The following is a 26,466-nucleotide window of genomic DNA, read 5'->3' as shown; positions in this document are numbered from 1 at the left end:
CTCACGTCAACCTCTTTCCCTGGAAGACCACAACAGAGAAATGGTCACATGTCAAAGTGTCCTTGAGCAAGACACTGAACCCCAACTTAGTTGCTCCTGATCAGCAGCTCCACCATCGGGCTGTGAGAGTGTGAGTGCGAATGGGTGAATGAGAAGCAGTGTAAAGTGCTTTGAGTGCCAACAGTGCTGTATAAGCTCAGAACATTTATCGTTCTCCTACCACTTCCTGTGTTCAGGCCCGTTTTCCTGCACCATAGTGGTTTTGAATGCTTTGCTTCTAGTTCACCACTTGGTTCACACGGAGAGAAGCTGACTGGCTGCAGCTTCCAGTCACAGGTTTACGAGGAGATCCAGCAAGGCCTCGTTTCTCACTGCTGCCATTGTTTTAAAATGAATCATGTTGTGAAAAGCAGCATCTCTATCTCCTGACAGTTTCACAGAAGAACATTAAAATTGTTTTAACTTCTTTCTTTTCATCAGGAGTGAGTCAGGAGTTTGGATGTGATTGAGGTTTATTTCTCATGGGGTGAAGATTTGGGTCCCCCAGCATTTATGTGTTTGTTAGCATGGTGGATCCAGCCTGAAGCCCAACTGTCCCTTGTGGGAAGAACTGGGAACACTCAAGTCTAAATAAATCACTGTGGCTTCACACACGATGCAGGAACACTTCAGGTTTTGGCTGTGAAATTCTGGTCTTTACCGTCGGTCATGTCAGTCTGAAGCAGGTGTGCTCATGGACGTTTACATCGACTTGATTTCATGTCCTGGTTCATGTCCTGACGTGTGGTGTGAATTCTGAGTCTTTCTGTCCACGGTGTGGATCTGCATGTCCAAACAGAAGATTAATCATTAACCTCTGTCCCCACTTCGTGTCTTTCACTTTGATTTTCTCTTCTCATTGTGTGGCACATTATTTTCCTGCTCAGGACCAAAGGTAAGAGCTTCCATGGCACATTTCTGTGCTTTCCTGTTTATTGACATGTGGTGTCCTCACACTCTGGATCAGAAAGTCTTCAGCACTACATTCAAGCACTCGTCTTTTTTAACGGAGAATGTTTGAAATGTGAAAACCAGCTTCATCGGGGTCGCGAAGAGCTGCTGACAGTCAGTGTCAAATGAGGCTTAAACCCACTTTATTTCTGTGAATCCGTCGTGTGTGTGTCACTGTGTTTGGTCATTTCAGAATCTTTTGTGATTTCAGTAACTTCCTCTGATCCCACTGATGGAAATAAGTAAGTACTTTACAGTGTCATTGCATGATAAACCTGCAGTGATTTTGAGTTTGCCCTGTCTACAAAGATCTGCTCTTTGTGAAGCGCACACAGCGTTTTACCAGTTCATGGTTAAATGTGCCTCCAAATGCAGTTTATTGAGTCGTGTTGTATCAGTGTTTTATCGTTAGTGAGGCTGTTACTCTCACGGTGTGATGGTCCAACATGATCATTTAAAGAAAAACAGCTTTAACCCTCATTTATGTCTGTTAATGTTTATTAGAACCTAAAGCTGCAAAACTAAATAAATATGGACTAAAAGAAAAGTAAAACAAATTGAAATACATAAGTAAAAGTACTTGAAACTGTACTCGCTTACAGTGATTGAGTAAACACAGCAAGTCTCTCAGTATCAGATGATAAAGTTTTGCCATTTTAGCAAGAATTACTTTTACTAAAGTGTCTGTTTCTGTGGCTCGAGCTGAGTGTGACAGTTTTCAACGTAACTGGACAGTTTGTTTTTATGGTTTGAAGTCAGCACACAGATGCTCAGACTGCAGTAGATCACTGTAGTAATAAAACACCAGAGTCATTAATAAAAACTTATGTCGTCTTTAAGTTGTTTTCATGACATGTCCACCGTCCAAAAAGTGGAGCTGGTTGATAAATATTTGAACTGTAATCTTGCTGCCAACTGACCTTCTGTGTGGTTACTAACAGATTAATGTCGATCAACCTGGCTCAAATCCAGTGGTTCATAGAAGTTAGAAACAACACGTGAAATCTGTTTGTACATTAATGTCTGATAATAAGCTGCTTCACAATTCAGTGATTACGACATAGTTGTTGACGGAATCGCACCTTAGAGTTAAAACTTGTAGGTTTGATTTCTAATTGAACAGCCTGTTGTTGGAGCTTTTGAACTGAGATTTGATCACAGTTGTATTAAAGTGAAACAAGCAGAGATGAGATGATGAACATTTGAGATGACAGAAGTTGAGTCAGTGGTTTGTGTTTAGCCCGATGAAGAATTAATGATTAACTTGTTTGTTTCACCTTCGACTCTTTTCTCAGTGCATCAGACTATAAACAGTCTGATGCATCATCACCAAACGCAGGCTTTTTCATGGTTTCTGCATTTTCCTGAGTAATGCATGATGTTGCAACCAGCTGCTAGCAGCGAGTGATCAGTGTAGAATGTGTAAAATTCTGTTACCAACTTTATGGCCTAATGTCAGTCATGTGCTGTGGGTGTGTTTAATCCGCTTTTTGAAAACACATAAATCTTAGACTTTAGACACAACCAGTGATAGTTTGATGTGTGGTTGGTTCAGTGGACAACAGTTAAAGTACACAAAGCAACCTGGAGCACATTCAAATGATAAACCAGAAGTGTACACAAGGAGCAGGAATGAACAACTAATCAAAAACGCCCCAAAAAAGGACTCGAACTGATTTAAACCAACTACAAATTTAGATTTAAAAGTACTACCTGGCAAGTGAGTGAGAGAAAAAGTGCAGTGAATTACTCATTCGCACAAGGAAAAAAACTGCTTCACAAATTTGATTACAGGTGCAACATATAATCCATGAACTAATATAATCCACTTCCTGAGAAAATGTTCACTTGTGTTTGTTCCTTTTTGTGGCATTTTCTTTCTGCTATGTGTTTCTCTACTACTATGCTCTAGTGCAGAAAACCTCCTGTAACTCTGTCTGATATCATATAAAGTACACAAAGTACTTTGAAGATCACTTTGCAGGATGCTGTACCAGCTGTACCGAAGACTTGTCATGTGTTCATAATTTCATTTCTCCGAGTAACTTGTTGACATGAAGGATTCCGTGAAAACCGTGTGAAGGGTGAAGCAGATCATTTCAATCAGTTTCCAGCTGGTAATTACAGAGGTGTTGGTAAAATGCTGTGGCTCTAAAGCTGAAATACAGATGAAATGAGACAAAACTAACTGAGAATTATTGAAATAATACGCTGCCTTTACACTTTTAAGAAAAATTACTCTACCTGATTATGATAGACATAGTTCATAATCCACTGAAGTAAATGTGACAATTAAAAAGAAACAATCATCGTAAACCAACACAGAGGATTAACAAAACTAACAGGTTAATACCAGTTTAACTATTTCATCAGCTCTTCAGCTGTTTTTTGTCCTTTCGGCTTATCCTGGGTCACCACAGCAGATTATTGTCCGCATGTTTTATTGGCACAGTTTTTACGTTGGATGCTCTTCCTGACGCAACCCTCCCCAATTTTTTACCAGACTTGGACCAGCACTGCACAGCTGGGGATGGGAATGGGCTGTTAGGGGTTCATTGTCTTCCCCAGAGACACTTTGACATGTAGCCAGGGCCAGGGATCAAACCACTGACCCTGTGGTCCGTGGAGGACTGCCTCTACCAACTGAGCTACAGCTGCCTTAAGCTCTTCAGCTCTGTGGAGGTTAATTGGCTCCATCTAGTGGACTTGCAGCAGAACTGTTTCTTCTGTTGCTGCTGACTATTGACTAGTTGAACTTGAATAAATGTGATGAGTTCGTCCCCATAACTAAACTATTTTAATTGACTAAATTAATTTTAAATGTTGTTAATTTAGATAAAGCTAAAACAAGTGAAACAGCAGCTGTAGCAACTGTAGATTTAGTGTCTGGATTCAAAGAACTGTGTTATTCCCACAGAGGACATTGGTTTCTCCCTGCTAGGAGAAAAAAAAGGACATTTCTGACATCCATCAACAACAAAACATTTTGGTGTTATACAAACAGAAAGTCTCATTAGTTTTTAGTCTGAGTACGTTTGTGATGTGACTGAGCTTGTGTGTAAAGGTCTGGGCTCTGCCATGGATCAGTGTGAGCAGACAGAGGACGGAGTCTCTAAGGCCTGTCTGCGTGGTGGACATGAGCGTCAGACCAAAGCTACGAGGTGAGACGAGTCTTCTCAGCATCAGAGCTCACTTCTCACATCATGTCATCAACATGATTTCAAAGCTCTGTGTGTGTTGTGTTGCAGTTTAAAGGTGCAGCACAAGCCTGAACCTGAACCCAGCTGTGTGTCCATGAAGAGCGACCGCTCCATGAATCCACCTTTTATGTTTAAAGGACAACTTCCTTCAGACATTAAGTAAGTCAACAAGGGTCTAGGGATCAGTAAATGTTCCTGTTCATGATGGTTTATTGATGGAAAAGTCCATAATAACCACACACAGATTATGTAACATCATAAACAGTCAAATGCCTTAAACTAAGTCACAAACTACGTGGGGTTTAATACTTTTATTTGAACTGGCAGTTAGTTTGGTAACAAACTCAAATGGACGTAGATAAGGCCTGAACACGTGTCCACATACATTTGTTCAGAGAAAGACAAGGGGACACACATTCAACCGGGCAAATACGAACAGCTGAAGGCGAAGAACTCATTCATTCAACCAAACAACGTTGAACTGGAAGGACTGGAAGTGTTCAAACAAATGCAAGCACGAGGTTCTGTGGTACACAACCAGATTACAAAGCAGAACACTGTCGCTTCTGCAGCTTTGTTTTTGGGTCACGTCCTGCCTCCGGCCCAAATGCCCAAGCTCCACCCATTGTCCAATTACACGGAGCATTTCTTCACAAGTGAGAACGCGTCTCACACGGACTCTCTCCCGATGTTGGCTACATGTCTGAAAGGGAAACTCCAGACAATGTCAGGACCTGGTCCTCCTGACTTTCTCTGGAGTTCATGTCTGAAACAGGCTTTACCTTTCAAGAGCAGATGTCACAATGTGTTTTACATCTAAAGAAAATCGGTCTTTTTAAAAGTGTCCTCATTGTCCTCAGATCCCAGATTCAATGGGAGAGAGTTCTAGAGCTGCACCCTCAAAAGCACAACCTCCTTTTGTCTTGAGCCCTGATCAGAGGCCCTAAGATTTCTACTGGTCATGGACTGGTTTTTAGTCTCATGCTAGCAAGTTTATTAAAGCTGAAGTAGTAAGGTGATAATTTTAGGGATACAAAGGATCAGAATCAGTTGTTCATAACATAAAAGTCTAGTCCAGACTTGTTTGACACACTCTTGAAGGTGATTTCTACTGTGCAGTGACTGTGTTTTAGTAAAAGCTCTGTGTGTGTTGAAGTTCAAAGGTGCAGCATAAACCAGACTCTCCAGAACCTGAACCCACATTTGTGTCTATGAAGAGTGACCGGTCCATGAATCTACTTTTAATATTTAAAGGACAACTTCCTCCACAGAGTCAATAAGTCAAAGTTCTTTCCAGCAGGGAATTTTTTTATCTTTTTCATCATCTTCTGTCCATGTGTCCAATATACTGTTTAACAGTCAGCATCAGGGTGAAGTCATGTGAGATGTGAACCTGAAAATGTGTCCTGTTACACTTTTAGCAGTGACCCTGTGATGCACATTTTTAGTAAGAACCGGTAATAAAGTCATATCATATGGTCCAAAATTCCATCACTCCCTCCAGGTTAGAGAACATCAAGTTGAATTTTTGTGGTGAGTATCCCCCAGCCTATTGGAATTCTTGCCTCCTTCTTGGAGGATATGTTGGTTGGATTCAGGGGTTCTTAGAAGTGTTTCTTCTACCATCCGATGACATCCTCAGGCCAGTGCAGCTACCTTACCTTGCTGAGTCCAGCTACGGCCAAGCCCACTTTACCCTTTCTGAGATGTCTTGTGGTTTGCAAGAACTTTTTTGAGGCCAACCAAAATCTAACCAAGTATCTCCACACTCCTCCAATACCTGCTTTTTGCATCTACAACCACCTGAGCTGTAGCCTTTCCAGCCATCTGCTGCTTCAAGAGATCCCTGGGCAACTCCAGTAAAGGATAGAGTCCAGCCCTTCTTCCAGAGTTTGGTTTGCTGTGTGTATCAGTAAGCCCAAATAGATCTAGATGGTATTGCTGTACCTCCTGTAAAACTAGGCTATGAAGCCAAGGATCAGCAAACCTAGGTCACCACCCTGATTGCTGCCTGGCTGGCACTGCACCCAAACGTGATGCTTCTCCCTGCAAGTGATGGGTCCACAGGGTGGTGGCTTCATGTGTCTCTTTTGAGCATTGCCCGACTGGGCTCCATGGGTCAGGGTCTGGTCACTAAGTGCCCCAGTTTCGCTGTCAGGCTTGGTCATTTATGAGGATTTGCTGAATCATTCTTTCTCTGGTCCTCTTTGCTTTGGGAGACTCTACCAGAATCACCTGACAAACACAGCTCACAAAATCAAACCCCTCTACTTCTCTGATCCCAAAACTTGTATGTCCAATTTCATAAAACATGCTGAAACACGAATACAAATAGCAGTTTGTTTTGGTTTTATTTGAGACACACTGTGTATTTTAATCTGTCCACAGAGTTCAGCAGCAATGGCCAGAGGTTCCCACTGGTCAGGCTGTCCACTGCACTCCAGCAGACCTGGATACCATTTTCATGGTGTGTACATCCCCAACAACTGTACTTTGGCTTCAAATAAAATCCAATATGACTGTACATTTAAGCTTTCACTCATTTGCAGTATCTAGAGGAAAACATGGTCATGTTTGTGAAGACTGAGCTGCAGAGATTCAAGATGGTTCTTAGTTCACATCACCCAGAATGTTTAGAGAGGCAGAAAGAAGATGAGGAAACCGAAGATGAAGAGCAGACAAGAAGCAGAGAGTCACTTTTGAAGATCATGCTGCATTTCCTGAGGGGAATGATGCAGGATAATCTGGCTGACTGTCTGCAGAGCAGTAAGATGAAATATTAAGATTATTTATTGTCATCACAATTTAACACCAACTAACTGTTATTATTTGCTGTATTGTTTCAGGAAATGTTGCTGTAGTTTGTCAACAGAAACTCAAAACGAATGTCGAGAAAAAATATCAGCGTGTGTTCGAAGGGATTGTAGGAAACCTAACTCCTCTGAATCAGATTTACACAGAGCTCTACATCACAGAGGGAGAGACTGCTGTGGTCAATAATGAACATGAGGTCAGACAGATTGAAATGGTGCATAGGAAACCAGTCAGACCAGAAACAACAATCAGACAAGAAGACATCTTCAAAGCCTCACCTGGAAGAGATGAACCAATCAGAACAGTGATGACAAAGGGAGTGACTGGTATTGGGAAAACAGTCTTAACACAGAAGTTCACTCTGGACTGGGCTGAAGACAAAGCCAACCAGGACATACAGTTCATATTTCCCTTCACTTTCAGAGAGCTGAATGTGCTGAAAGAGAAAAAGTTCAGCTTGGTGGAACTTGTTCATCTCTTCTTTCCTGAAACCAAAGAAATCAGCAGGTTTGAAGATTTTCAGGTTGTGTTCATCTTTGATGGTCTGGATGAGTGTCGACTTCCTCTGGACTTCCACAACAATGAGATCCTGACTGATGTTACAGAGTCCACCTCAGTGGATTTGCTGCTGACAAACCTCATCAGGGGGAACCTGCTTCCCTCTGCTCGCCTCTGGATAACCACACGACCTGCAGCAGCCAATCAGATCCCTCCTGAGTGTGTTGACATGGTGACTGAGGTCAGAGGGTTCACTGACCCACAGAAGGAGGAGTACTTCAGGAAGAGATTCAGAGATGAGGAGCAGGCCAGCAGGATCATCTCCCACATCAAGACATCACGAAGCCTCCACATCATGTGCCACATCCCAGTCTTCTGCTGGATCACTGCTACAGTTCTAGAGGATGTGTGGAAAACCAGAGAGGGAGGAGAGCTGCCCAAGACCCTGACTGAGATGTACATCCACTTCCTGGTGGTTCAGACCACACTGAAGAACATCAAGTATGATGGAGGCGCCAACAACGATCTACCTTGGAATAAAAAGAGCAGGAAGATGATCTTGTCTCTGGGAAAACTGGCTTTTGAGCAGCTGCAGAAAGGAAATCTGATCTTCTATGAATCAGACCTGACAGAGTGTGGCATGAATATCAGAGCAGCCTCAGTGTACTCAGGAGTGTTCACGCAGATCTTTAAAGAGGAGAGAGGACTGTACCAGGACAAGGTGTTCTGCTTCGTCCACCTGACTGTTCAGGAGTTTTTGGCTGCTCTTTATGCCCATCTGACATTCAGCAACGGTGGTGTGAATGTGCTGGCAGAAGCCTCCCTGCAGCCTAAAAAACAAAACAGAAACCGTAAAGAAGAAGACTTCTACCATAGTGCTGTTGATAAAGCTTTGCAGAGTCCAAATGGACACCTGGACCTGTTCCTTCGCTTCCTCTTGGGTCTCTCAATGCAGAGCAATCAGGTTCTACTTCAGTGGCTAAAAAAATACAAAAGTAGTACAAAGCCCAATCAGGACACAGTTAAGTACATCAAGATAAAAGTCAGTGAGAATCTGTGCCCAGAGAGGACAATCAATCTATTTCACTGTCTCAATGAGCTGAATGAGGGTTCTCTAGTGGAGGAGATCCAACAGTCCCTGAGACCAGGAAGTCTCTCCACAGATAAATTGTCTCCTACTCAGTGGTCAGCTCTGGTCTTCATCTTACTGTCATCAGAAAAAGAACTGGACGTGTTTGACCTGAAGAAATACTCTCCTTCAGAGGAGGCTCTTCTGAGGCTGCTGCCAGTGGTCAAGGCCTCCAACAAAGCTCTGTATGTGCCTGATCACTGACAATGTGGTACCAGTCTATAATGAAACTGATATTTAATGAAATAAATAAAACTCCTGGTCCAGTTATGGTCAATTTAGAAAATGTAGAAGTTGTTGTGATTAAGAAATCTATCACGTTGTTTCTTTTCTGGTTGTTTTTCATCTAAAGTATATTAGTATTTGTAATTACTTTAATCCAAGGGACCTCACTAAAAACCTAGCACTACCTGCATAATGTAATTTGAGTTCTTTTTAACTGCTCTGCTATAATTATTAATCAGCAAGCATCACAAAATTAGTTGATGAGTTGGAAGTTGAGAGAAAGCAACTGTGATTCTTTTAGCAGTTACTGCAGAAACAGTGACATTGTCTTCAATGCTGTGTCTCCTTCAGATTGAGTGACTGTAATCTGTCAGAGAAAAGCTGTGAAGCTCTGTCCCCAGTTCTCAGCTCCCCGTCCTTTAGTTTGAGAGACTTAGACCTGAGTAGCAATGAGTTGCGTGATTCAGGAATGAAGCTGCTGTCTACTGGACTGAAGAATTCCCAATGTAGAGTGCAAATTCTCAGGTCAGGATCACCCTGTTGTTTGACAGATGACTATTTAAGTATTAAATTAGTGATATTTGATAAAAGTGAACAGAATATTAATTCTGCAATATGTAAGAATGCAAAGAGAAAGTTATTTCTTTTGTCATTTGTTTTTTATCAGGGTATTTCAAACCAGGCTCACAATGAAATGCTGCAAGGACGTCTCATCACTTCTTAGCTCCCAGCACTGTAGTCTGAGAAAGCTAGATCTGAGTAACAATGACCTGCAGGATTCAGGATTGAAGCGTCTGTCTCTTGGTCTAAAGAGTCAACACTGTAAACTGGAGACTATAAGGTCAGATCACACTTTGATGTTATTGTGTTAACAGACTTGTAGCATCGATTAAATGGTGAATTATCTTCCACTTATATCAGGTCAGGTCGAGGTAGCAGCAGGTTTTAGTGAAGTTTCCCTCTCTCTAGCTAGTACACTTCCAGCTCCTCCAGCAGGATTCCAAGGCATCCCCAGGGCCATATGACACATATAAACTCTCCAGTATGTGCACGGGGCAGCCCAGGGTCTCTTACCACATTCAATTTAAATCCAAAATAAATGTTTGTTTTTTGACCCTTGTAGAAGTTCATTTGGCAGCAATAAGAGTTTGGGGGAATCTTGATTAAGTCTCTACAAATATTGCAAACTTGGAGTTAAGTATCTTTATCTAAATCTTTCTTTTTGTTTATTTTGTTTTCCCTTATCTTTGCCAGGTTATGTCAAACCAGAATCACCACAAAATGCTGCATCGACCTCTCAGCAGTTATCAGCTTTCAGTCCTCTCGTCTGAAAGAGCTGGACCTGAGTAACAATGACCTGCAGGACTCAGGAGTAAAGTTGCTTTCTGATGGACTTAAAAGTCCAGCCTGTTCACTGGAGACCCTCAGGTCAGCTCACACTGTGATACTTGGAAGAAAAAAAAACATTTGGTCTTTTTTGAAGGTTCTAAATGACATTAAACCCAATCCTACAGTCCTGACACACTAAACTAAACCTTTGGAAAAGATTATTTAGATATATTATCTTGAATCAAACCAGGTTGACAGAGGAATACTGTCCTGGTCCACTCTCAGTTAGAATGACGAAAATGATTTAATGTACTATATGAATGATTCTTCACTTGTAAGTTTTTCATCACCCAACATTGTAAATGAGTTATTGAGAAAGAGGCTATAGGCCTAGTAACAGCGAACATTTAAGCATTGTCAGTATTTGTCTTCACTAACTCTCCTTCAGGCTGACTGGCTGTAATCTGACAGAGGGAAGCTGTAGAGCTCTGTCATCAGTTCTCAGCTCCCCGTCCTCTAGTCTGAAAGACCTGGACTTGAGTTACAATGAGCTGCAGGATTCAGGAATAAAGCTGCTGTCTGATGGAGTGAAGAGTTCAGACTGTAGACTGGAGACTCTCAGGTCAGGATCCATCTTTTGTTTGACAGATGACCATGTACTAAGTCTTAGCCCTTAGGAGTCTGCCAGAGTTTTCCAAAACTTTTTAAAAATTAAAAGACATTTGCCATCAAACTGTTCCTGTGACTTATGCCGACATGATCACAAACTCCCTGGACATGTTAATATCAGTGGGATTTTAAATAAAATGTATTGGACTTTAAGCTGGAAACCAATTGTATTTTTCAGAAACTGTAGTTTACGTTTCTCAAGCAGCTGAGACACGTTTAGTAATTTATTCTGTTCATAACAAACTGCTTTCATTTGACTTTATTGTAAAAACTACCATAAGAGGTGAGTTGTGTAACAGTCACTGACTGACAAAAAGAAATTATCTGTGTGTGTGTTTCCAGACTGTCAGGATGTCTCGTTACAGAGGAAGGCTGTGCTTCTCTGGCCTCAGCTCTAAACTCTAACCCCTCCCATCTAAGGGAGCTGGACTTGTCCTACAATCATCCAGGAGACACAGGAGTGAAGCTGCTGTTTGCTGGTCTGGATGATCAACACTGGAGGCTGGACAATATCAGGTATGGACAGAAAACTAGGGATCACACACTGGCAACTACACTGCTACTAGAAGTGATTCTATTAATGTCTTACTTTCCCCGTCTTCATTTACAGCAGGCACACACTTAACAACTGTACAGCCAGTTATGAACAGGATTTAATTGGACCTAGTTGCAAAAGTTGCTGGAACTCTGGCTCAGTCAGTGGTGAAAGAAATCAGAGGAAAATGTCCAGTGTTTGATGAGTAAAGTTTTTAGTCTAAAGCTCCAGTCACTGCCAGTCTTAGATTTGTCCCCACCTGAATCTTAACACTGAACTAATCTAAAATCAGACCAGGAACCAGGATAATGGTATAAAGTGTGTAATTTGGAAACTTTGAAAGCTCTTGGAAAAAAATTCAAAGACAACGGTAAAATCTCAAGATGTTGTTGGTATTGAGCTGGCTCATCAATAGGAAGAACAAGTTTGAATAAAACAATATACGTACGTATTCGCGGACCCTCTCTGGAATGTAAAACATTTATTTTGTGGCAAATATGTTGTTTGTCCCCAGAGTGGACAATGGTGGAGAGCAGAGGCTGAAACCAGGTCTGAGCAGATGTAAGTTTGTATTTATTACGTAGAAACAAAGCAGCAAGTGTTAAAGCTGCTTAGTCTGTAATTAAATCCAAAATGACGACGTTTTTATCAAATTAACAATCACTTGGTTAACAGAGCAACAACTAATCCATCCAGCGTCTCACATGTTAAACCTCTGGTGTGTTGTGTCTCGTTCACTCAGACGCCTGTGAACTCATACTGGACACCGACACAGCACACAGAAACCTGAAACTGTCTGACAGAGAGGTGACAGCAGGGACCGAGGAGCAGCCGTATCCCGATCATCCTCAGAGATTTAGCTACTGGCCTCAGCTGCTGTGTGAACGTGGCCTGACTGGTCGTTGTTACTGGGAGGTGGAGTGGAAGGGAAGAATCAACATATCGGTAACGTACCGTCAAATCAAACGGAAAGGAGACAGTAGTGACGTGAGGTTTGGACGAAACAATCAGTCCTGGAGTCTGATCTGCTCTGATGTGGATGGTTACACTTTGTGCCACAATAACAAAAGGACAGACCTCCCCATCTCCTCGTCCTCAGTCTCTCACAGAGTAGCAGTGTATGTGGACTGTCCTGCTGGGACTCTGTCCTTCAACAGAGTCTCACGTGAAAAGCTGATCCACCTCTACACCTTCAACACTACGTTCACTGAACCTCTGTATCCGGGGTTTGGGTTCGGCATAAGGTGGCCTGGTTCGACAGTGTCTCTGTGAAAGAGCAAAACCAGATGAAGCCAGTTGTTTTGTCATTGTCTTTATAGCCAGACAAACGCTGCATAAACCAGTAATGTCCACTTGTTTCTGAGTCAGCTCACGTTCACTTTTCCTACTTCTGAATCCATTTACCTGAAGTTGAAAGTTAAAGCTGTGAATTATGTCACACAGGAATCAACTGTGTTACCATATAAATACTATTTCTAGCCAGGTTAGCACCATGCTGGCTTTGATAGTATGTACAAACAATAATATTCAGTCCTTAAAGTCCAGTTTTCTATTTCAACAATAATACCACTAAATATAACCAGTTCTTATAGATATTAATAATAATGTTTGATATCATATACTGCACTGTTGCTGTAACAAGTGTTTTCAAACCGTGGTAAAAACATTTTGTAACAATGTTTTGTTATTACTTTTGCCAAACAGTAGTTTTGGTCATAATCAAACAGTATATTGTATCATTTATACAGAAACACTGTTACTTCACATTTGAAATAAAAGCTCAATGTTAAAATGCCGACTGTGTTTTTTCATTTAACTGTTCACCTCCAATGTGAACAGAGCTTTTTGTACTTTCCTAGTTTGCTTATGTAGCACTTTTATCCAAAGCACTGTACTCTGTTACTTCTCGTTCCGTCTCACACACACTGATGAGTGGTGAACGCAAAGCTTCATCTACATCCAGAAAAAGCTCCTAAACACCACACAGCATCCTGAAAGTCCAATTAGCTTTCTGTTGTGGACAAAAGGAGCAAATGAGAAACAGACTTTGTTCTTTATGGTTTTTTCCACGGTCACAATCTTTACTGGCAGAGTGTGAGTGAGCTCCTCATGAACTCACCACTGTGGGGACTCGTCAGCTGGTCTCGCTTCATGTCTGAATGCTGCAGCATCAAACTCTGTCATAATAATGAACATGTGGACTTTTTGGCCAAATCTGAAAAAATTCCACCAACTTCTTCAGTGAAATCACATTCACAACAATAACGTGGGGACGAAAAGCCACAGTGACCTTTGCCTTTGACCAACAAAGTCTAATCAGCTCGTGCTTGAATCCAAGTTGTCATTCCCTTTGGATCGTCAGTGCCAAATTTCAAATTCCCTCCTGACACATGACTTCAGAAGAATTGGACACAGGAACAAGCCAAAAACACGATGCCTCCGTGCAACTCGATGGAGATTCTGCTGCTTTGGATAAAGTGGATCACAGAGTGTTGAACAATTGACACAATATCATTTACTTGATGGACAGACATCTCCGTGCACAAGCTGAGGACCTTTAATTGTGATTCCCGTTGTTTGAAACAGGAATGTCTCATCATTCTGTCCTAGGAAAAGAGGACTTATATGAAACACTAGTAGTCATTTTTACGCTGATGTTCCCGGCTTTCCCAGACTCTGCTCAGATTCTTCTCCTGTGCATTCTGTGTCGTACGTCCCCTGTTAATTTTGGATTGTTTAAACTGGACCTTGGAACATTTGACTATTGCTATTGGATCTTGGATCAGAGAAGCAACTAGATTCTGAATATTGGACTTAGTAACAGTTCTAAATCTTCATGGCTACCGTGAGCTCTCCTACAGAAGTATCGCAGCACTCATCTGCAGCCTGCCACTCATCTCATCATCCTGCTCTCCACAAACTCACTTGGTCATCAGCCATCTTACCTCTCTCCTGGTTCCTCCATTTTGTCTGGCTCCTCGTCAACTCTCCCATTAATCCGATTGAAGTCGGTTTTCTTTTACATCTCCTGTTATCTCCACCAACAAGTCAGCCATCTCTGGTTATCTGCATCTTTGCCCCTGAACAAACATTATACTCACCTGCCTCTTTTTTTCCTCAGCAGCCCCTCCCCCTCTCCAAATCCCTCAAAATACTGCAATCCTGAATTTATACTCGCCAGCAAATTATCAATTCAGTTCCTGTTACCAATAAACATTTTTAACCTTCCTCCCATGTTTTGTGTTTCTGGGTCCAAAAAACAAAACCATCACATCTTTAGCTGAAATTCATCTTAAACATTTTAAAATAAAAAGTTTTGTTTTAAAAAGGCTCCTCCAGCTCCTTCTACATGGAACTTTCTGTTAAATGACCTTAAATTAGTCACTCATTTAATGCAGGTTCTACACTTTGACAATTTTTAATTTTACATTTTAAATGTTGAAACTGAAAAAGATTTGATTAGCAAAACCTGCAATACCTGCCTGTCACACACTGAAAGCAAATGGTTAAAAACACGACAAGGCTCACGTATATTAAGCAATAATAGGACAAAATACTTCTCATAGATTTTTACCTTTGGTTAGTTGACTCCAAGAAAGCCCTGCACAAGTATTCCTATGTGCAAATGCAGAAAAAAAAAATCTTAAATCACAAATCTATTTAATGGACCAGGCAATAATCCATCAATGGGCACAAACGCTGTCTGACTAGAAGCTTAGAATATCAGACTCTGCACACCCATTGACATGGACTGTTCTGTCCACTGCCCCCTGGTAGGAGGTTTTGGAGCATTAGGGCCATGAAAACCAGGTTCTGTAATAGTAAATAGTAAATGGTCTGCACCTATATAGCACTTTTCACTCAAAGTGCCAATAGGTACACTGCTTCTCATTCACCCATTCACACTCACACCGATGGGGGAGCTGCTGTGCAGCTGGCCAACACTCAACTAAGCAACTAAGTTGGGGTTCAGTGTCTTGATCAAGGACACTTTGACATGTGACTGGAGGAGGTGGGGATTGAACCAACAACTGTGAGATTGGTGGACAACCGCTCTACCTTCCTGCACCACAGTCGTGCATTGTGTCGTGTATTGTACAATGGACACACACAGACTCTAGTGCGACTTGTCCTCTGGTAAAAGTCCACTCTCTCTGAGCACAGAATTAACAGCTGGTATCAATCGGTCAGTGTAGCTCAGCAGTCTGTCGTTATAAAGCAGCTGTTCTGGTTTCAGGTTGGGTTGTCTCGGAGCTCTGCACAGACACAAAGCAGAAACTTCAGTTATGTTACAGTGTCTCCAGCCTCATGTGCCGGTTTTCAAATACATTTTCGGCAAAATGCAACAAATCTTATAGCATTTTGATTCTTGACATTAAACACCTGCCAAACGTGGGTGGATTTCAGCAGTGGGTCACTTTGATTTTCTCTCTCTCCGTCCATTTTTTTCCTTTTTTTAAATTATAGTCCCCCCCAACACACACACATGATATTGTACTGCACTGCTTCTAATGATGTGTGATGGTGAACAGGGGAAGGGGATCTCTTTTGGGGTTGTGTAACAATTGTGGCCAGCAAAAATGCCAAGTGGGTAGTAACTTTAAAAAACTACTAGCCACAGTGGCTGGTTAATGTCAAGCCCAACATAAAATTACAGCTAACATGTTTGAAAATCAGGGCATCAAATGCTGAGGCTATGTCAAAGCCCATGATGAGCTCCTCCAACTCTCACTTATTTTGGAAACATGGCTCAAAGACTTGAGCTGTAGTGACAGAAAATGCTGCTTCCTTAGTTTTTTGATCTGGTTACATGTATAAGTGTCAGAGAAATTGGCGTTTTGTGGAAGAGATATACCAGGTAAATCAGGTTTGTGTTTACTTGCTTGTTTTACTATACTTGAACTAATCATTTTATCTACACATAAAAACTGTGCAGTCACACCAAGGAAGTACTACACATGAGTTTACCTTGTGTGGTACATCCGTGCTATGTTCCTGTCGACCCAGGAGCAGCCCTTCTGTGACTCCAGCAGTCCATGGACACTCGTGGAGAACACAGCTCGTGGGTTGACGATGATCTTAAACCACATGTATTCAGTCTCTTTAATGATGGGTTCTTGGTACAGGTGAGCCAGGATGTTCACCCCAGGCACATTCTGCCAGCCGGGGCTCTGTGTGGGCAGAGTTTGGGAGGCAGGAGGAGGCTTTCTGACGGTGGTGGGGAACACATTGTTCTCAAACATGTAGCACTTGTCAGCTCCATATTTCCCCTCCAGACGTGGCAGCAGCTCTGACCAGCTGGTAGCAGAAAAATTAAACCAATTTACATTTGTTCTTACTTTAAAATCAATAAATAAATGCATCATATTGCCCCATAAAAGGCTTTAATGAAGCTGGAAACACATGATGTGTGTAAAGTGATTTATAAAAGTTATGTTCAAGTTCCTGTTCCGGTCTGAGGTTTGGTGCCATTTTACGTTTCGTCCTGATACGTTCTTTTAGCTTAGTTTGTTTGTTCCTCAGTTAAGTGTGAGTTTTCCCTTTTTCCCTTTTGTTCGTTGCCCTTTTCACCTGAATAAATCCTATTTGCCGTCACTGCCTCCTGGGTCCTTGTATACCCCACCCTTTTACATATGCAAAGAGGTTTGGAAATTGAAGTAGCTCTTACAATCTGTTGCCTATGTTTCTGAAACTCACCTTTATGAAATGAATAAACAATGAATTTGTAGATTTACAAAAAAAAGACATTACTGCATTACACAAAGTAGTTTAAACTATAAAGCAAAGTTATTTATCACAATTCATGTGCTTAACAGACAGCATGGTGCTTATCGAAAATATCTCCCACTGATCTAATAATGCATCATTTCCAAATTGCTGTGTTGTGATGTTGTGTTTTATGTGGTCAGTGTGCTGTAAAAACTCCATAAGAAACCTTATGCATCATTTCCCATAACCTACCTGTTGACTGATTGGGGCAGAATGAGCTCATCAATGTCATGCAGGGCCACATATCTTGACTTGTACATGTATCTGTAGACACAGTCATTGAGGGCAGGAATCTGGCCATAGTAATGAAGGTCACCAGGATCAAGAGAAGGCATAAAGCCTCGAGAAACTTTCAGAAATCTGGACCAGGACCAAGGAATGACCTCTACAAGACCTGAGAAAAAACATTTGAGAAATGTTAGCAGACACATCAGGTAGATTAAACCTATTTCTCAGTCTACAGTCGCCACTGTAGGTTTGAAGCTTTGTAGATCAATTTCTGTGCTTCCATTAATCCTACAGGAGCAGGAAACAGGAAGCAGGTGTTTCCATCAACTAACTCTGATAAACTCATTCTGTAGGTAAATATAAATCCTGTTGATCGTAGGACTGTTGGACATTGGCTGACATGACTCAACCTCCACATAACTAAACCTGGATAACCTTCACTGACATGGTGCAGAGTAAAATAATCATTTGGTAGCTTTGCACATCACTCTACCCTTTTCAGTGTAGTAGTCCAGTACACGCTGCGTCTCTTTGCTGCAGTTGGTCTTATAGATAACCACCCGGTCCACACCCAGTAACTGCAGCATTTCCAAGGTCTGTACCAGCTACAATATAATAGAGGAAAGGACAGAAGAGTTAACAAATAATTCCATAAATCAATTACTAATTCATAAATAATTCTTATCTGTGTTCTGTGATGTTACCTGCAGCACGTTGGTGAAATCAAACATGGTGGAGATGCAGACGGTGAACTTGTAAGACAAGGAGTCACTCTTTACCTCCTGGTTCTTCACCTCCAAAAAACTCACATCATATCTTATTTCTGAAAGGCCACAGAAAAGAACCAGAGAGCAGCAGGTGTTTGAACAACAGCAGAATCAAATTACCACCAGGTAACAGACCAGCTGTTAACGTCTGTGGACAGACACTAAAATATTAAACCACATAAATGAATTGATGTACAGCTAAGATAAATGGTGCATGAGATGAAGCTAATCTCTAGATATTTCTATATAGAGTCAGCACTTTAACCACTGTCACACTTTCATGTTATTCTTTCTGACCAATCAAGAAATAGAAATTATGATCAACTATCTCTAAGAGGTGATACAATTCATGAATTGCCAAACATTCATTAGACTCAGATTTTCATCTGTAAGAATTTGATGCTTTTCTTTGTTGAACTTTCTTTAGGAAAAGATGATTCAATCAGGAAAATACCCAGTAGACACCTGCAGCGGTCAAGATGTACATTGCATACAGCACATGATCCAGGGTGACTGAAGGGAGGCTCATATTTTCTTACTAGCACAACAAATATGTGATATGTGCAGCTCTTCACTACCTTCAGCTTTGGCTGCAGAAGAGATCAAAGAGATATGAGACGTGGTCTCACAGCCTGAAGGAAGAGGACACATGATGTCTGCTGTTCCGTACGCAAAGTCAAAGTGATCACGGTGAATGTTGCTGTGGCTGATACTTTCAGAGATGAGCAATTTATCCAGGCAACAAAATAGGCAACGGTAGGCTGCGTTCTCCTTCCTCAGCACCACAGCAATAACACGAACCTGGTACAAGCAGAGGACAGAAGGAAAGATCACAATAGAGGTCTGAGAGTAAGGGGAGCCTAAAAAATGACTTCATGTTTTACCCTCGTAGTTAGTTTGTCTCGTGGGTATTAAATTATCTTTTTTACATTTTTCTCTTCTTTCTGCTTAGTTTCCTATCTGCCTTCGGTAAAGATGGAAGATATTAAGAGATGAATCTCATTTTGAATTAGGTTAATTGGCAGCAGGTCAGTAACATGACTGGGTATAAAAGAAGCCTTTCAGACGGGCAGAGCACCACAGAGCACCACATGTGGATAAAGCTCTTCACTGACCTCTTTTTTGCCTTTGCGGTGTTCTTGATAGGCAGATGCCAGTATTGTCTTCGTCTCCTTAACTGCCACAAGAGACACCTGCCGTCCTAAAAGAAAAAGGGAGAAATGTTACATTTAGAGTGGTCACACAATAAAGGTCATATTAACTACAAGCCCTGGTATATTTGTGTGGTTTTTACTGACATTTCTATCAAGAATATTATTCTAGTCACCAAGTTAATTGATTGTTTGAAAGAGAAAACAAAGACAAACACTGAACTGAACATTTTGGGTAACAACTTCATCCAATGTGACATTGTAAAATAGCACCGTTCATGTATGAAGACTTTTTTTTTTTTACATTTCTGGTGTCTCCACTTTCAGCCTGACCTACAAATAAAATTTCAAAGATAATTTTCTCGGGAAGTAGAAATTAAATAGTTATTTTTTTGTTATTACATGCAGACATATTTAATTTCACTGCTATGCCGATGACACTCAGCTGTATCTTACTATTACTATTCGCTGTGGTGACCCTGAACTCACGGGATAAGCCGAGAGGACAAAAAAAAAAAAACTGATTACTTTTAAATCACTGCATGGTTTTTGCTCTGTCTTACATTTCTGATCTTTAATTCCCTACTTTCAGGATGCCCCAGTAACTCCCTAAAGAGCCTGCAATTAATCCAAAATGCTGCAGCAAGAGTGCTGACTGGAACTAGCAAGAGAGATCATATTTTACCTTCACTAGCTTCTCTCCATTGGCTTCCCATTAAATCTAGAATAGAATTTAAAACCCTGCTTCTTACATATAAAGCTCTGAATGGTCAGGCTCCATCATATTTAGAAGACCTCATAGCACCATATCATCCCAGTAGACCACTTCGCTCTCAGAATGCAGGCCTACTTGTGGTTCCCAGAATTTCCAAAAGTAGAACGGGAGGTAGAGCCTTTAGCTATCAAGCTCCTCTCTTGTGGAACCAGCTCCCAGTTCACATTCGGGAAACAGACACCCTCTCTACTTTTAAGTCTAGGCTTAAAACCTTCCTTTTTAATAAAGCATATAGTTAGTTATAGTTATGCTGCCATAGGCTTAGACTGCTGGGGGACCCACCCCCCAATGCACTGAGCTCCTTTCCTCCTGTTGACCTCTCTCCTCTCCTCTCATCCGGCAATTGTCACCACTGTATGTCATTAACTCTGTGTGTTTTCTCCCGTAGTTGTCTTTGTCCTCCTCTGTCCCCCTCTCTCTGTCCCTTTCTGCAGGTGTCCCCCGGCTTTGAAGCTGTGTGTCTTCCAGCGTGAAGCTACTGGTCCTACCAATCTGCCCGATGTTTTGTTGATGCTTTTTGTTGCTCTGTTCTTTTCTCTCTCCCCTTTCCACTCACCCCAACCGGTCGAGGCAGATGGCCGTCCACCCTGAGCCTGGTTCTGCTGGAGGTTTCTTCCGTTAAAGGGAGTTTTTCCTCTCCACTGTTGCCTATGGCTTGCTCCAGGGGGAATTGTTGGGTTCTCTTTATATATCTTTATAATCTTGACTTTATTCTGTAAAGTGCCCTGAGATGACTTTGTTGTGAATTGGCGCTATATAAATAAAGTTGAATTGAATTGAATTGAATTAACTCCATATGTGCCATTATGAAACTTAAGATCATCAGACGGTGGATTGTTGTCTGTTCAAACTTCCCGGTTAAAAACCAAACTGGGATTGAGAATTTTCCATCATGGCTCCAAAACTGTGCAGTAACCTGCCTGAGGAAAACAGGCTGACTCAGTGTCATCTGTTCAGTCTCGTCTGAAAATTCATTTTTATTTTACTGCTTTTCCTGAGATGTGAGATTCTTGTTTTAGTATAAATAATATATTCTATCTATATCACCTGAGGTATTTTGTTTTTATTTTTGTTTTTACTGTACTACACTTTGATAAGTGCTTTATAAATAAAGCTGTTATTATTATTGTTATTGTTATTATTTCTATTATTATTATTATTACAGTGTTAAACTGTAATAATTAAGAGGAATGAGTGAAAAATATTGATATAGTAAAATAAGTCCCAGGCTGTAATTTAATTGTGTATTACACCTAGAATTTATCAGGATATAACAAGTTAAGTTAGATAACGTTTTTAAACTAAGTCAAATTCACACACGACACCACAAACCTTTGACTGTAGAGCCTCATATGTGGTTATGTTTAGGCATAAAAACCACTGTGCTTAAGCTTAAAGATGAAGGTTTTGTTTAAAATAAACCAATTTCTCCATTAAGAGAAAAAAGTGTTAAAGAATTTTGCCACTAGCATATTTTAAATATTTTGTGAAATTACATGAAAATTGTTTCCATTGAACAATTTTTAATTAAGATCCTAATGCAGCTTTGCAGACACACAAATTAAAGAGTAATGATTACACAGTGCCTTAACTTCTCATCTTGGTGCAGTGATTATGAATATATGAAATGACACTGACAAGACAGAACAAAACCTGAGAATATTGAAAAACATATATATGAAAAATGTATATTTGAAACGCTTTATTTACCATTTGTTCGTGGGCCACATTGTTGAGGTGGTGGGGATTGTTCTCTGATTGGAGGCTCATCAGTTGAGCTGTAGCTATCAGGCCTGCAGGTCCACAACAAATGCATTGTGAGGTCACATGATCAGATCACATTAAACTGGACAGGAAATATGAAAATGAAAATTGAAAACACTACACATTTTTGAATTGGGATGACTTTGTTGTGAATTCTGTGAGGAAGGGAGTTGAAATCCCTGCAAACTTGTTCTACCATGTTAAGTTTTCTCCATTGCAGAGGGAAAAAATATCATAACATTTCAATTCATTAGAATCATCAAGATAAACAGTTGGTGGTGCTAATTTTTCATTAAGGGGCAGGTACAAGATGAGAAAGCTGTAGTGGCTAGAGATTAATTTCTAAAAGAGATGTTATGTCAATTATAATGAATCTATAACATAACATATAATATATAAGTTGTATTACATGTAGGAATGTAGGATTTCTGTACTTTGCTTTACTTTTGTAAACTGTGTGTCCGTGTTGTGGAGACAGGAAGAGGAAAGGTCAATGTGACCTGGCATAAGTCTGCTCAGAACATTTAAACACGGGATGAATTCTTTGGCAAAAACTGGGGGAAAAAATATATGGTGTTTCTGTGAGGAGATGAAATCTCTGCCAACTGGAGGGAGAAAGTCAGGAGAGAGTCAGAGAAGGAATGGGGGAAGTAGAAGTTGGAAGCGGTCGTCCTCTGTTTTCTCAGATGTGTGATTGTGTAAAACAACGTGACACAGAGATAATGAATTTTGTTTGTCATCATCTCTTTGCATATCAGGTCTGTGCCATCAGCTGCATTTTCACTTATTTATGATAATCTGACAAAACTGTTCATCAAAGTAAAAATGTGTATTTTCACCTCATCACTACATGACAGGTCATTGGTGCACAATCCATTTTTGTGTCATGAAATATGTACAATTTTGGGAAAACATTTAGATTTAAAACATATAGGAACAAAAATACAAAGAGAAGCTTTTGTCTACTTTACCCATCAGATTTAACAGAGCTGTTATTTGCTGTCAAAGTGAGGTAGAACTGATTAGTAATTGGACCAACCAGTAGAACCAGATCCTGAAGATCAGGAGCAGGATGGTGATCACAATAATGATAACCCTCAAGAGTTTGAACTTCTTTAGCTGACATGGCTGAAGATAATAGTTGAGAGACTTTTCCTCCATTCCGCTGGTTTCAGCTCAGACATTAACATCTCATCAAGGTGGAGAAACCTGGACAGGTAGAAATGATTGAGTCAATATTATCTGCTCCTTGAAGCTGTCAGGAGCTCAATTACTTTGTGAATAAAGAAAGAAATAGGGAATAAGGGACATGACTCTGTCCATGCTGAAAGAAGCACAATATACAGTACAGTTCATTTCACCACACAATAGCATAACAGAGGACAGAGGACATAACAGACCAATTATGTCTCAAAGCCAAATTACAAAATGGCCTGTCAGTCTTTACCAGATAAAACCATATGACTGTGACACTTTATCATGAAGAGGGACCAGTTAAAGCAGGGGTCTGCTTCCAAACAACCAACAGTACTGTGTTTTCCATATCTGCACCATCAGTGCACAAGTCTGGTTTTATGACAAAAACCCGAATACACACAGGGAGAACATACAAACACTTCAGCTACAGTTAGTGGTGACTCACATGTAAGTAACACACACTAGGGACTCAGTTTGTCATGCAGCCAGGAGGAACTGGGAGACAAACCGCTGACCTCTACTGCACATAATGAGCACAAATAGGGAGTTTGTGTCAAATGAACCAGGTTTGTTTAGAACTCATATTGAACAATTTCCTCCTGTATGCAAGATAACACTGTTTGTTGAGCAAAGGAGGATTTAACAATCCATCCATCACCTCAACAGCTAATCCTGTTATGGAGACTGGAGCCATCAGTGCTGTCATTGGGCGAGTGGTGGGGTCCACCCTGCAGAGGTCTCCAGTTTGTCTCAGGGTCAACACAGAGAGACTTACTCAGACAGACAACCATTCACACTCACATTCAGACAAACACACTCATACACCGATGGGGGAGCTGCTATGCAGCTGGCCAACACTCACCGGGAAAAACTAAGTTGGGGTACAGTGTCTTGCTCAAGGACACTTCGACATGTGACCAGAGGAGCCACAGATTGAACCAACAACTGTGAGATTGGTGGACAACCGCTCTACCTTCCTGCGCCACAGTCGTTACCCTAACATGCAGAGGTGAAGAAGGTGCAGGACTTTAAGTACTTAGGGTCAACAGTTCAGAGCAACGGAGAGTGTGGAAAAGAGGTGAAGAGGCGAGTGCAGGCAGGTTGGAACGGGTGGAGAAAAGTGTCAGGTGTGTTGTGTGATAAAAGAGTATCAGTGAGAATGAAATGAAAGGTGTTCAAGATGGTGGTGAGACCAGAGATGTTGTTCGGCTTAGAGACAGTGGCACTGAAGAAAAGACAGGAGGGAGAGCTGGAGGTAGCAGAGGTTAAGATGTTGAGGTTCTCTTTGGGAGTGACGAGGATGGACAGGAATGAGGACATCAGAGTGACAGTTCACGTTAGATGTTTTGGAGATAAAGTCAGAGATTGAGGTGGTTTGGACATGTTCAGAGGAGAAACTGTGAATATATCGGTAGAAGGATGCTGAGGTTGGAGCTGCCAGGCAGGAGGTCTAGAGGAAGAACAAAGAGGAGATTTATGGATGTAGTGAGAGAGGACATGAAGTTAGTTGGTGTGAGAGAAGAGGATGCAGAGGACAGAGTTAGATGGAGGCACATGATTCACTGTGACTCCTGAAAGCGAACAGGCCAAAGGAAAAAAAAGAAGACGACCAACAGGTTTCATCAGTCTGTTAAAGTAAAATACTGTGTGCACATGAAAACATGAAGAAGCAGATAAAAGCACAAGTTATACTAGTCTAGAATCTGAAACATAGAAAATGCTGCTACCACTCACCAGCCCACAAATAGAGTTTTACACACTACTCTGACAGTAGGGTGGGAAGCTGATTTCTTTATCACCCATTTAAAGCCCAAATGGCACAACTCTGACTCTGTGACTCTCCCACACCCTATTTTAATGTAGTGTGTGGTAATGACACACACACACACACACACACACACACACACACACACACACACACACACACACACACACACACTCCACACACACACAGTCATTGGAGTCCAGTTCTGTAGGGATAGAGACAGGACTTGACTGCTGTCCCTGCAATCGCTAACGTGGCCCTTAGTGCTGCTCATTTTAGACCAGAGGAGTCTGTTTCCGGTCATTTTGTGAAGTGTACAAAGACCTGTCAAAGCCACGTGTGATGGAAAATCAAGTCTGATTGTGACTCTTAGCATTTTACCCAGTTATATCAGCAACTTGTACTTAGTGTACTTTTGAAATGTTGTTCAAACTTTGTCTCATATATATGTTTTGTCTTGAAGTGTTTGCAGACCTGCTCCAAGGTCAGTTATTGTCTAACAGCAGACTTTCCTACACTGTAGTGACCCAGAGCTCAGCAACAGAAAGTTAGAAAACTAATATGTGAACGAAGTGTAGAACTGCATAAGATGGAGAATTTCTTCTCTCTTGCAAGATAATAAAACCCTGAAAGACATAATGGATGTTGAAGCAAACGGTAAAAACACGACAAGACTCACGTATATTAATCAATAATAGGACAAAATATTGCTCGAAAATTCAAAGCCTGTGGTCTCGCGAGCTCCCAAACACTTACAGATGATGGTTTATTGCAAAGTGTATTACACTGTAAGACGGACGCTGTCACGTACCTTTCTTGCGCAGGCGAACAAGTAAAAATCCGATTTCTGTAATTTCCGTTTTCCACAGAAATTATTTCCCAGGATTGTAAATAAGATCTAAGATGTAAATAAGATGCTGTTCACTGGACACTGGACTTCTCGTAGTTTTTGTTCAGTTCAGACCAACCCGATCTAAGGCGCCTCGTTCCGAGATCTGTCTACAAACTGCGCACTGCGTACTTCCTGTTCGAAGTACGTATCCAACTGTCAGTCTTCATAAGTAAGACATATTTTATGGACATCAAATATTTGCCAAGAAACCACTCGATGTGTCCAACGGATTTTGTTCTGTATGAAAACAGGCTGCAGGAAGATGAAGAAGAAAAACTAACGGACCCCCAACAAGACCGGAAATCTTCTCATTAGTCTGCTGAAAGCATCACGCTATGTTGTTTCCGTTATTTCATTTTCCGGATTCTTCCCCACGTTGTTTCGGCTGCTCCTAGTCCTAAACGGTGACAGCTACAAACCTGGTTCCAAGTCTAACAGGTTTTCCACTTCTGTCAGTCAGACAGGGCTGGTGGCAGCAGGCGCCACTTGCTGCACTGGCTCACATGTTGTAGCCTGGTTTCACTTTTGTCCCATGTAAGTCAATGAGACAAACTTAAAATGTCCCCTCAACTTGCCTCTATGGATCAGCTTCCTGTATCGTCCTATTTTGGTGTAGAAACTATATTTAAAGTTTATATCTAGACCATTTCAACTTTTTCTGTGTTCATTCACTACATGACAGTTCATTGGTGCACAAATGAACCTAACTAGCTGTTTGATAAACTGTTACTCAAAAATCACAGAGTCACTGGAGTCTCGTTAAAAGAGC

The 26,466-nt window shown here is 41.2% G+C and overlaps 2 protein-coding genes across 10 annotated transcripts; one reads left to right on the top strand and one right to left on the bottom strand.

The window, feature by feature from the left end:
* Positions 1 to 838: 838 nt before the first annotated feature.
* On the top strand, positions 839 to 13,185 carry LOC137124444 (NACHT, LRR and PYD domains-containing protein 3-like). 4 transcript variants are annotated; one of them, XM_067499467.1, is made up of 14 exons: positions 871 to 934; positions 1,202 to 1,232; positions 4,055 to 4,151; positions 4,239 to 4,349; positions 6,579 to 6,657; positions 6,740 to 6,956; positions 7,037 to 8,816; positions 9,208 to 9,381; positions 9,524 to 9,697; positions 10,111 to 10,284; positions 10,634 to 10,807; positions 11,197 to 11,370; positions 11,904 to 11,950; positions 12,132 to 13,185. In XM_067499467.1, exons 2-14 carry the CDS (start codon positions 1,223 to 1,225, stop codon positions 12,659 to 12,661), a joined length of 3,741 nt encoding a protein of 1,246 aa, XP_067355568.1. In that variant the 5' UTR covers positions 871 to 934; positions 1,202 to 1,222; the 3' UTR covers positions 12,662 to 13,185. The 4 variants fall into 4 exon arrangements, with proteins under 4 accessions (XP_067355569.1, XP_067355568.1, XP_067355567.1 ...); XM_067499466.1 differs by having other exon boundaries at positions 880 to 1,104; XM_067499468.1 differs by lacking the exon at positions 1,202 to 1,232 and having other exon boundaries at positions 839 to 934.
* Positions 13,186 to 14,788: 1,603 nt separating this feature from the next.
* On the bottom strand, positions 14,789 to 26,238 carry LOC137124474 (uncharacterized). 6 transcript variants are annotated; one of them, XM_067499528.1, is made up of 10 exons: positions 25,617 to 26,238; positions 22,815 to 23,052; positions 21,790 to 21,872; positions 19,269 to 19,354; positions 18,732 to 18,954; positions 18,091 to 18,209; positions 17,880 to 17,991; positions 17,351 to 17,552; positions 16,358 to 16,687; positions 14,789 to 15,645 (listed from the first exon to the last, which is right to left on the bottom strand). In XM_067499528.1, exons 2-10 carry the CDS (start codon positions 22,967 to 22,969, stop codon positions 15,507 to 15,509), a joined length of 1,449 nt encoding a protein of 482 aa, XP_067355629.1. In that variant the 5' UTR covers positions 22,970 to 23,052; positions 25,617 to 26,238; the 3' UTR covers positions 14,789 to 15,506. The 6 variants fall into 6 exon arrangements, with proteins under 6 accessions (XP_067355629.1, XP_067355630.1, XP_067355631.1 ...); XM_067499529.1 differs by having other exon boundaries at positions 22,883 to 23,052; positions 25,617 to 26,235; XM_067499530.1 differs by lacking the exon at positions 25,617 to 26,238 and having other exon boundaries at positions 21,790 to 21,925; positions 22,883 to 23,021.
* Positions 26,239 to 26,466: the final 228 nt, after the last annotated feature.

This window comes from Channa argus, chromosome 3, assembly GCF_033026475.1.
Source record: "Channa argus isolate prfri chromosome 3, Channa argus male v1.0, whole genome shotgun sequence".
NCBI lineage: Eukaryota > Metazoa > Chordata > Actinopteri > Anabantiformes > Channidae > Channa > Channa argus.
Note: the sequence above shows the minus strand (reverse complement) of the source record. Positions and strands in the feature narration are given on the sequence as shown.